This window comes from Trachypithecus francoisi, unplaced genomic scaffold, assembly GCF_009764315.1.
Source record: "Trachypithecus francoisi isolate TF-2019V2 unplaced genomic scaffold, Tfra_2.0 Contig01558, whole genome shotgun sequence".
Lineage (NCBI taxonomy): Eukaryota > Metazoa > Chordata > Mammalia > Primates > Cercopithecidae > Trachypithecus > Trachypithecus francoisi.
In genome coordinates, this window is record NW_022681440.1 from 6,605,508 (window position 1) to 6,617,567 (window position 12,060).

A 12,060-nucleotide genomic window follows, 5' to 3' on the forward strand; every position below is an offset into this window, starting at 1 on the left:
CGAAATTTGGGTGGGGAGACAGAGACAAACCACATCATTCTGCTCCTGGCCTCTCCCAAATGTAATGTCCTTCTCACATGTCAAAACCAGGCATGCCTTCCCAACAATTCCCCAAAATCTTATTCCAGCATTAACTCAAAAGTCCAAAGTCTCATCTGAGACAAGGTAAGTCCCTTCTGCCTATGAGCCTGTAAAATCAAAAACTAGTTACTTTCAAGATACAATGGAGGTGCAGGCATTGGGTAAATGCACCCATAACAAAAGGGAAAAATTGGCCAAAACGAAGGGCTACAGTCTGAAACCCAGCAGGACAGTCATTAAATCCTAAAGTTCCAGAATAATGCCTTTACATGCCATGTCTCATATCCAGGGCATGCTGATGCAAGAGGTGGGCTTCCAAGGCATTGGGCATCTCCACGGACCTTGTGGCTCTGCAGGGTACAGCCCCATTCGGCTTCTTTCACAGGCTGGCATTGAGTGCCTGTGGCTTTTTCTGATGTGTGGTGCAATCTGTTGGTGGATCTACCATTCTGGGGTCTGGAGGACAGTGGCCCTCTTCTCACAGCTCCACTAGGCAGTATTCCAGTGGGGACTCTGTGTGGGGGCTGCAACCCCACATTTCCCTTTCATGCTGCCCTAGCAGAGGTTCTTCTTGAGGGCTCTACCCTTGCAGCAGATTTCTGCCTGGATGTCCAGGCATTTCCATATGTCCTCTGAAATTGAGACAGAGGCTCCCAAACTCCTGCCTTCTGTGTACCTGCAGGCCCAATACCATGTAGAAGCCACCAAGACTTGGGCTTTGCACCCTCTGAAGTAATGGCTGAAGCTATACCTTGGCCCCATTTAGCCACTGCTGGAGGTGGAGTGGCTAGGACACAGGGCACCATGTCCAGAGGTGCACAGTGAAGCAGGACCCTGGGCCTGGCTGAGGAAACCATTTTTCCCTCCTAGGCCTCTGGACCTGTGATGGGAGGGGCTGCCATGAAGGTCTCTGAAATGCCCTGGAGACATTTTCCCCATTGTCTTGGCAATTAACATTGGCTCTTCATTACTTATGCAAATTTCTGCAGCTGGCAGCTTGAATTTCTTCCCAGAAAGGGTTTTCTTTTCTACCATTTGGAGGGTCAGACTTCTAATTTTCAAACTTGTATGCTTTGCTTGCTTTTTAAACATAAGTTCCAATTTCAGATCATCTCTTTGTGAACACATATGACTGTATGCTGTTAGGAGCACCCAGGTCACATGTTGAACCCTTTGCTCCTTAGAAATTTCTTCTGCCAGATATCTTAAATCATCTCCCTCAAGTTCAAGGTTCCGCATATCTCTAGGGCAGGGGCAAAATGCCACCAGTCTGTTTGCTAAGGCAAAGCAAGAGTGACCTTTACTCCAATTTCCAATAAGTTCCTCATCTCCATTTGAGACTACCTCATCCTGGACTTCATTAGTCAGCATTTTGGTCAAAACCATTCAACGAGTCTCTAGGAAGTTCCAAACATTCCCACATCTCCCTGTCTTCTGGTCCCTCCAAACTATTCCAACCTCTGCCCATTATCCAGTTCCAAAGACACTTCCACATTTTCAGGTATCTTTATAGCAGTGGCCCACTTCTCTGGTACCAATTCTCTGCGTTAGTCTGTTTTCACACTGCTATAAAGAACTACCTGAGACTGTGTAATTTATAAAGAAAAGAGGTTTAGTTGACTCACAGTTCTGTATGGCTGGGGAGGCCTCAGGAAACTTACAGTCATGGAAGAAATGGAAGCAAGGCACATCTTATGTGGCAGCAAAGTAAGGCATATCTTACATGGCAGCAGGACAGAGAGAAAGGGGAGGTGCCACACACTTTTAAATGATCAGATCTCATGAGAACTCACTATCATGAGAACACCAAGAGGAAAATCTGCCCCCATGATCCAGTCATCTCCCAGCAGGTCCCTCCCCTGACACATGGGGATTACAGTTTGACATGAGACTTGTGTGGGGACACAGAGCCACACCATATCACACCTTTAGGACATGCAGGTGGTGTGTGGAGCAAATAGCATCTGAAGGTAGTGATGACAGATTAAGGGAAGGGGTGGGCATTTCATGGAGGGGTGAGGCACAGGCTTGTGCCTAGTGGTGTTGGGACAGGGCAGGCCTGGGAATGGTGAACATAACAACTTGGCAGTGAGACATTAGCTCAAGCCCTGGCTTTGCTTCCTGGCCATTTGCGTGAGCCAAGTTCCCCAAGGTCATGAAGCCTCACTGTGTCTGTCTCATGGGGCACTGCTCAGAGTGAGGGACGTGGTGGGTGGGGATTGCATCACACAGTGCTGGGCACATAGTGACTGCACCTGGTCCTTCCTCCAGAGTCCGGACGGGTCAGCCTCTAGAATTACGTTCTTGAGACTTCTTGATAGGATCCTGCCACATGCTCTGTCATGCCATGGGCCCTGAGCATCAGACGTAATCCTTTACCTGATGTACATGCAAGTGTGCCAAAGCTGTCAGCATGACATGGGTTGTGTGATAGGTTTTTGTGCAGTGTGTGATGTGGAAAGCTGATGCCTGATGCCGAGTGTTTTTGTTGTGATGGTTTCTTTGGCATGGGTACTGCCGTCATGCTCCTATCCCACGACCTAATTCATAAACACCTCTCCAGTCATAGCTGTTGGAGGGCCTGTCCCCTTGTCTACAGATCCAGACCTCTGCCCAGACAGGGAGTTGAGGGTCTGGCCTATGGGAAGTAAAAGTGGGACCCCTTAGTTGCTGGTTGGTTTTCAGGGTCATCTCTGCCCTTTGCCCCTTCTTGAGGCTGTGTTACACCCTGGAGACCCCCAGGCATTGCACCTGGCAATCACTGGGTTACCTCAAAGGGTTGGTTGAATTGTATTCATTATCTTTATCTCGGATCAATGTCATCCCGCAGCCTCATTTCAGCTTTCAGGATTGCTTTGTTTTTGTATTATATTTTTAACAATGCAAAGTATTCAAAAGCTAGCTCTACCCTATGAGAGACCCTTCCCAGCCCTAGCAATGTGATAATAAACCCTGGGAAATGTTAATCAGTGAGTATGAAGGGCCCTCGACACACGCCAGGTTGTCAGATGTTTTTCTCCATTCTTTCTTCTTAGTAATGGATTTCATTGTATCCAATATGCTACTCATTATAAGATATCTTGATTTCAGAAATGAAAAAATTGTACAAAATCATTTGTTTACAGTCAGCAAAATTATTTCTTCTCAGAAATCTACACTTGTAGAGGTTAGGGCAAAGGTCATTGTCGCCATGGAGGTGCTGACGCTTAAAGGTAGTGGCAGAGTTGTTCCGGCGACCTTGGAGAAGCCTCCCTTCTAGGGGACCTCTCGTAACAGCCTTCTCAAAGGTCAGTCTCCTACGTGTTTTTGTTGTTGTTGCTGTTGTTTGTTTTTTGAGATGGGGTCTTGCTCTGTTGCCCAGGCTGGAGTGCAGTGGTGAGATCACAGTTCCCTGCAGCCTTGACCTCCTGGGGCTCAAATGATCCTCACACCTCAACTTTCTGAGTATCTGAAACTACAGGTTTGCACCACCGTTCTTGGCTAAGTTTTTGTATTTTTTATAGAGACGGGGAGGGGGTCTCACTTTGTTCCCCAGGCTGGTCTTGAACTCCTGGGCTCAAGTAATCCTCCTGCCTTGGCCTCCTGAAGTGCTGAGATTTCAGGTATAAGCCACCATGCCCAGCCCAATCTCCCAAGTTTTAAGGAGACCTAATTCTTAATTGTGAGGGAAGCTTCATCTGATTTTAAGCATCATTTTCATAAGCTATTTAGGCAAAATATAATTATTGACTAGTCTTACTAAATTTAGATTACTCAGCGTCACTGATAAGCTGTTAAGCTGTTATGACCATATTACCAAAACAGCTGAGATGACTAGTAGCTAATGGGAGAAAACTGTACACGCAGGTATGGAAACCTAAGATGTAAGCTCTGCCAATTCTTTTTTCTAAATTTCAACTCCATGGTTATTGGAGTAGAAAGCGGAGTTCTATTGATTCATGACATCAGATTTGACATTTTTCTTAACCTTTTATTAGGTTCAGGGAGCAAGTTTCCGAGGTTGGAAAGAAGTGACTTCACTGTTTAATAAAGATGATGAGCAGCATCTCCTGGAAAGATGTAAATCTCCCAAGTCCAAAGGGTAAGTCACAATTGTGTAAGAAAATGATCATTTCAGGAGAGGGAGGAAGTCACTGAGGAGGTGGAAATGAAAACTTGATGGCATAAATACAGTGTAACTGGACACTCTGTGGGGCGTGGCAAGTCCCTGTTTCCCTCCCCACTCCGTCTGTCCCTGTTGAGTGGCAGATGGTCATGGACTTTGTGATGTGTGCTTCGGAGTTAACATCGCCCTTGTGAATAAACAGAAATGGGCTGGGCACGGTGGCTCATGCCTGTAATCCCAGCACTTTGGGAGGCCAAGGCAGGCAGAACACAGGGTCAGGAGTTTGAGACCAGCCTGGCCAACATGGTGAAACCCTGTCTCTACTAAAAAAAACCAAAAAACAGAAATTAGCCGGGCATGGTGGCGTATGCCTATAATCCCAGCTACTTGGGAGGCTGAAGTGGGAGAATTGCTTGAACCTCTGGGAGGCAGAGGTGACAGAGCAAGACTCCGTCTCAAAAAAAAAAAAAAAAAAGCCAGAAATGAGTTGTGTTGTTCGATGAAGAAAGAACAAACTATACTTTGGATAAAAGGTCATGAGGGTCTCTGTTGGCATTTTGAAAGGTTATGGAAAAGTGGAAAATAACTTAGAATTATAAATTGAACTTATTAGCCTTAAAGCAGCCTGTAGCCACACTTAAGATTTTTAGTAGTTTCAGAAAAAAACCAAACCAAAACAACAACAACAAAAAAATGACTGTTAAAAATGCAAAGGATTGACTGGTAAACTGTAAAAGATTTTAGAAAATTTAATAAATTTAAACTGACCTTGCTAACTTATCATCAGTGTTTCAGGATTTTAAAAAGTGTAAAGTTGAAAATATAAGTTCAGTGACTACCCAATGATATTACCAATGGCATATTTATTCCGTGTTATGGACAGTTGTTTGATTAGAAGATGAATCCTGGTGAGTCTACAAGTACAGAGTTTGCTTTTGTTTGAGGACTGTGGGCCTCCTGGTCTGCTTCTCTGCACTTTTGTGCACTGAGGACAGACACGTGGCCTGGCGTGCTCTGGCGGAGCTGTGCCTTCACCTTCAATCCTCATCTGTAGAAGACGGGTAAACTGGTTCACCTGCTAATGAACCGGTCAGGTGACCTGCTAATACATCAGCATCTGGAAGGAGAGGGCCTGGGCACTGGTGTGCTTAAAAATGTTCACAGGTGATGCTCATGGACAGTCAGGGTGAAGAGTAGTTGAAGATCTTTCTTCAGTAGCTGTCGCTTGCTGCCATTTCCTTTTTGTAGTAGATGGTGTTCTGAATTCTTATTTTTGTTGAGTAAATTACCTACTAAATGCTTGACACAACCTTGCTATATTAATAATCCAGTTGCAAACCTATTTGAAAAATTGAATAGATTTCCCTCCTTGTTTCTTAATCTAGACCCTGGATTCTCATAGACCTGATTTGCTCAAAATTTTGAGTATTACCTTCCTATTTCCTTGAGGATCTCTCTTGTGTGATAATACTTCTTTCTTGTCAGAACTAGTTATTTGCTTATGTATTGCCAAGTGGTGTCCTAAAATACAGCTTTTACACACTTCATTAACATGTAGTGACTAATTTTTCCTTAACTTTAATATTTGAAACTTTTCATATAGACTTGTGTTAGTTTTCTAAACAATTTTTTTAAATTTTAAAGAATTTTATGTTTGTAAAATGGATACAGCTTGAGGCCCTAAGACCACTGGGTCACCAACACCTAACTCTTTCATCTCCTATAGAACTAACTTACGATTAAAAGAAGAGTTGAAGGCAGAGAAGAAATCTGGATTTTGGGACAATTTGGTTTTAAAACAGAATATACAGTCTAAAAAACCAGATGAAATTGAAGGTTGGGAGCCTCCAAAACTTGCTCTTGAAGACATAGCAGCTGACCCTGAGGACACCGTGGGTGGCCACCCATCCTGGTCAGGCTGGGAGGATGACGCCAAGGGCTCGACCAAGTATACCAGCCTGGCCAGCTCTGCAAACAGCTCCAGGTGGAGCCTGCGCTCGGCAGGGAGGCTGGTGAGCATCCGACGGCAGAGTAAAGGCCACCTGACGGACAGCCCGGAGGAGGTGGAGTGAGGGGGGCTGCGTGGCAAGTGTGCCCCGACGTGGTGGCCTTTTATTAGTATACCATGTAGTTGTTGAGTCTTTTCTGTTAGAAAGAATAGAGTCTACTTTTTGCCTATATTTCATATTTGGACCTCTGTTTCATTGTTTAATGAACTCTCTCACACACACTGTGACTCCTTGGTGAACACATGCAGGGATTGTACATTTGATTGCCTTATTGCAGAAATACCCATCAGTCCATGTTTTGCAGAAACTGGAGATGTGAATTTTTGATGCTGTCCCATAGTATAGCAGTAATGATGTGCAGTTTGCCACAAATTATCTTCATGCTGCTCTCTGTCGCAGTTCTGTTTCAGGACTTCTATACCTTTTTCTTGTATGTAGCACATGCAAACGCAGCAGTCATGCAGTTCTTTTCTTTTGACAGAAAATTACAGTGAGGAAGTAAGATGAATCTTCCAAAGTTAGGTTAAATTTTGTTTAACTTGACAAATTAAACTTTGTTCTTATTAAATAAATATTTAAACAAATACTGGAAAAGCAAAGGTTATATTTGGGCATAAAATGTCAGTATCTTAAAATGCATGTTCATCTTTTCCTGAGGGAGGAATAACCTCTTGTGTGTGCACTGGATAGTAACCATGGTTCTTTTTTGGAATTTTATTTTTACCTCTTTTGAACTTCTAAATCGGTTCCTTTATTTTCTTAAAACATTTGCTCTCTCTTTTGTTTACAGATTAAAGAAGTATGATGATAATTTTATTTAGGAAACATTGTCTTGCTCATTACCGAGTGAAGACTGTGCATAAAATACTGAAGTGCCTCTTTTTTATTAGGCTCATATGTTTGTTCTTGCAAAGCGAGATGCCGATTGTGATGGGTGTTAGATCTGTAAGAAGCTGTGTTTTCTCCACAAGAACCGACGGCCAGTTTGAGAGCATCTCGCGCGTTCTTTTTCTGTCTGCTTTACTGTCCTTGACAATGTGATCCTGCACAGTATCAGGTGCCAGTTATGTGTCCCTGGCAGGTTGGCACTTATCAGCAAGTCCTGCAGATATCTATCTTAGGTAAAAGTGGTTTGAAAGAAAAGGTATATTTTTCTTTTTTGTTTAAAAGCAAAATAAAACCTCCAGTTACACTGTGCATTCCCCTCACGTAAAAAAAAGACAAAAACCCTTTCCTGAGTTGCTCGGCATGCACTTCTGTGCTGTTTCATGCGTGTGGATGTTCCTTCCGCTTGTTCCTGTGGAATAACTGAGTGTGCCTGATGGCAGAACACACTGCAGTGTTATCAGCGTCTGCATGTTTTTTAATAGAACAGGTTTACTTGATCTGTCATCTGTTATGGAAAAAACAGCAATTACTTTTGCATCAACCTAATACATCCATTCATCTAGCTAAATCTATAATCTGTATCAATCGCTTATACCTATCAATCATCTGTATCTATTCACCTACCCTCTATGTCTGTCATCTCTCAGTCTGCATCCATCTAGCCTTCTGTCAATCATCTACTTTTTTTAATAGAATAAGAAGTTTACCAAGTCTTGAAAGGGGGACATGCTTCAAGTGGTGTTCAAACAAAAATTCCAGTTCGTATTAGAGCCTTGAAATGGTGAAGTTGTGGAGGTTTTCTTTGTTCCATAATACAAGTTCATAATTTTTAGTGTAACAGCTAAGTTGACAAATTCTAAGTTTCCTCAGGTAAACAGTCGTAACTGTCTTTCTCCCTAGAGAAGTGCTTGCTGGGGTAGTAAAAACATTCACCATTCCATGACTTCTGCAAATACTTTCAAGCGGAAGTCAGTGTAGGCTTGTTTTTGGCTAACATGGTCTTGCTGCGCAGGAATGTAAACACTGTGTTTGAAACTCTGGAAATCACACGTGTGTGGGGAGATGGGGACGCTGCCCACATAGTGGGGAGCTCTGTGGTGTGATGGCAGCAGCAGTTGCTGTGCCTCTGTTGGAACGCTAAGTGCCTGCAACTCACGTCAATCATAGAATTGTGACGCACAGTTGGCAAAATAGTTCTTTATGCTATTTCTCAAAATGTGAGGACAAACCCAGATTGGGATTGGAATGTGCATGTAAATCAATTTTTTCTTATCTACAAAGACTCATGTAAAAATGATTTTTTCTTCTGTGCCTGATTAAATTAACTATGGTTTTTAATATAAATATTTATTGATGTGCTTTGGGAGAAAAAAATATCTTTTCTTGAAAGAACTTACCAAAGCAAATCTGTTATCTTCACAAGTTAATGGGAGAATGTGGTTTTTATTCTGGGTGTTTGAATTGTGTAAACACACAGCTTCCCTGTGTGAAGACAGCTGTCCTGTGCTCCTTCTACTGTACTTTTTAAATTTTTTAATAGGAAAGTGATGGGCTTCAGAGAAGGGTTCCTCCTTAGTGCTGAGGCTTTTTAAAAATAAAAATATTGTTTCTAAGCTCTTTCATTATTGGTTTCCATGATTATTGGCATCTGCTTACGATGGCTTTAATCACTCAGAGCTAATGGCACCTTTCCTATTTAGCCTCATTTTAGAATGCAGTAAACACATGTGGACTTTTCACGAATAAATGAGCAACTTCAACCTTGGTTTTCAAGATGTGTCTTTTGCGTATTTGAATGGCTTGTGTGTGACTGCGTCCTTGGTGCAGGGCCCTCCACTCTGGAGGGCAACAGTGAGGTGGGGCACCCTGGCTGCTATTTTTGGTTCGTTATTTCATGAGTTATGTCCTTAAGCAAGATTTTACTCCTTCAAGTGGAGAAACATGAACATAGTAGCAACAATTCATTTCTCTTTATCTTTAAAAAAATGACTATCTCTTAGAAATAAGTTTTTTAGAAAGCAGTGGCCTGTTCTAGAGAATGCTGTTCACTTCCCGTGGGAACGGGACCCTGGAGCCTGCAGTGCCTTTGAGGCTGTTTTTGGGGTGCAGATGCTTTGCAGGGAGATGCAGGGCTGTGTGGGATCCCGCTTCTCAGACTGCATCCTGAGCAGGTGGCCTCCCCGGCCTTCCTCGCTGGCCTCATGGGTGAGTGTGGACTGCACTGTCACCTACTTCACCCTCACTGGGGAGCATGGATGGCATTGGTGCCCACTCTGCCCCCCCCCAGCCTTGCCTGGTGCACTCAGAGCCTAAGCCTGAGCTTCTCACCCACACCTGCCATGTAATTCCGATCGTCCTCTGGCTGTCTCACAGGTGAACCATTCTGCCCTCTCTTCCTCTCCCAGTTTAGTTTTAGCCATGAATGTGCTTTGAGTTTTTTTGGTCATTCTTCAGTTGATACTTGCTTGATCAACCAAAAGACCAGCCAGTAGGGCACACTTGAGTCAGCTCTGAAGAGATCAGTTGGCTAAGATGATTTTTCCAGATCAACATTAACTTGATCATTTAAAAAACAAAAAAACAAACCTCAACTGCAGAGTGCACTCTAGTCTGGGTGACAGTGAGGCCCTGTTTAAAAAAAAAAAAAAAAAAAGCTCAGGATAGTCCAAAGGTTGTTTAAACAGTGCTGAATGACTGAGATAGTTTGCTGCTGCTATTTTTTTCCTTCTGGTAAAAAAACAGTTTTAGCCCAGCTGATGAGGTAGGAATGCACTGTGGGCGGCCTCGGCCTCGGTGGAAACGGAGTGGCCCTCCTCATCCAGGTGCTGTGTTGCTTGGTAGAAGTGTCTCTGCCTGGGGCTGCGACTTGCGCCGTGAACTCTCTGACCCGGCACCAGCCAGAACCAACACCTGGGGATTTAAACTGCAGCAACAAGTGGTTCCCCTCTTGGCCTGCGGTTCTGTCATCCCCAAATTGTTCATAATGGTGGATATGAGACATCAAAATGAGGGCTGAATCAGATGAAATTATGCTCAATTCAGCCTCAGATTTCCGTGATTTATTGTTTTCTAGTTCTTCATACCTACTAGAGCTGCTGTGGTGGCTCTGTCAGTGGTTGGCAGTGGCCGCCAGCCCTCTCCCTGCCACTGGGGCATTGTGCATTGACATCTGGTTGTTGCTGGCAGCCCTGAGGGGGACAGGGGCAGGCCACCGCCACCACCTCTCACTGGCTGCTGGGCTCAGGACTGGTCTGCTGTTAGGGAAGCTGCAAGTCCAGCCAGTTGACTGCACCTATTTAACAAAAAGCACTACTCTGTTACCTGAGAACCTCTGAGATTCCTACTGTGAAGGAAGAATCATGTGGAAATGAAAACTTAAGCTTTTAGCTAATAACAGAAAAGTGAACTAGCTTTTGGCCGCTGTCCAAAAGTGTAAAATTCTACTGAAAGAAGACAGCTCAGTACTTCAAACATTGGAGCTGTGTTGTTTGGGAACCACGCAGTCTGCAGTGCCCGGCAGTGCCTGAGGCTGCTCAGTGTGACCCTTTCACTGAGGCCTTGGCCCGCAGCACCAGCCCTGAGAAGGGTCCCGGCTGCTGACCTCAGGCTCTTTTCTGTTTATAAAGTCAGAGTGTTCTCAGAGGGCTCTGAGGAGAAAATAGTGAAGCTTGAAGGATATTGGTGAATCTGTGAAGTATTGAATACTTCCTAATCTTACATTAGGTTTTCTGCATCTTAGTCTTGAATAGCTATAACCAAAGGCTCTTGTCTGTTTAAACACTTTAATTATAAAGAGCTAACGGCAGGAGGCACGGGGTTTGGGCAGGTGAGGGGCCTTGCGGAATACAGCTGGTGCCCATCAGCCCCTGCTAGGAATTCAGGACTCACTGGTGTAGTTGCTATAAAAGCTGCCACCTCCAGGAAGACAACGCTGGGTGTTTATGGTGGTGGTGGTGTAGACAGTGACATTTCCAGTGAGGTTTGGGCAGGAATGCAGGGCCTTGGGAGCGAGGCAGCAGGCGGGCAGGCGGGGATGGGTCCGTGCCCAGAGCCATATCACCCCCCCCGGGAGCATCCTGAAGCCCACCGAGAATTTGGGCTGAGTGGCCCAGAGTGGGAGGCAACTGGCACCACACGTTTCTCTGGTAGCTTCTTTGGCTGTGGCAGTTTCCAGGTCAGGGGCTGATCACCACCACTTCATCCATGACCCTTTTTCTCTGTCTTTAGAGGTCAGTGGAACGGTTCCATGGAGCCGCCCTCCCTTAAGCCCAGATGCTCACACCGAGCTTCCTGGTTGTCCTCGTCGTGGCTGTGTTCAAGTTGTTCTTTCTGTGGGGCGTCTCTTCGTTGCTGGGCTGACAGCCCTGAGACAGCAGGGACGCCACACGCCGGGGCACACTGCTAGGGACCCTTGTGTAGTGAGGAGCCAAGATCAACTGCTATGGAAGGAAGGTGATGTTGACTGGGATTTCCAGTACAGGTCCTGACAACTGGAAGGTCACAACTAGTATCCAGTGTGCCTGCCTGCCATGCATCCCTCTCCCATCCTGAGGTTGTGGTGATGCCACGTGTGAGGCCCCGTCCTGAACTCACCACCGTGTGGGTGTGTGTTTGCAACTCTGCCTCAGAGACCCTGTTCCTCCTGCACAACGGGAAGCAGCAGGCCTGTCTCTTAGGACTGCTGTGAGTCACTGCGATGGCCCAGGAGCCTGCCACGTTCTGAGGTCGTGAGCACAGCACCTGTTGTTGTTACTGGGAGTTCTTAACCTGCGGGGGGCGGGGACTCCCTCTAAGGGCAGCATGCTGGGTACTGGCAGCCTTATTGATCCAGCCCTGCGGCTAGCCCTGACTCTACCTGGGAAGCCACAGGCTTCATTCACACCTCCCCCAGCAGCGACAGCCGAGAAGGTTTTACCTTTAAATGGCATCAGCAGGTAGGTAAGTGTTGATCACGCTGCTGGCAGGTGAGGGACCGGC

At 45.2% G+C, this 12,060-nt stretch overlaps 1 protein-coding gene across 2 annotated transcripts in view; it reads left to right on the forward strand.

Annotated features, from left to right (window-relative positions):
- TDRP (testis development related protein) overlaps window positions 1-8,856 on the forward strand; it is a 55,711-nt gene extending 46,855 nt beyond the window's left edge. For both annotated transcript variants that reach the window (XM_033177954.1, XM_033177961.1), the window contains exons 3-4: window positions 4,059-4,162; window positions 5,913-8,856. In XM_033177954.1, coding sequence (XP_033033845.1) covers window positions 4,059-4,162; window positions 5,913-6,258 — 450 coding nt within the window. In that variant the 3' untranslated portion in view covers window positions 6,259-8,856. The remainder of the gene's footprint in view (window positions 1-4,058; window positions 4,163-5,912) is intronic.
- Window positions 8,857-12,060: the final 3,204 nt, after the last annotated feature.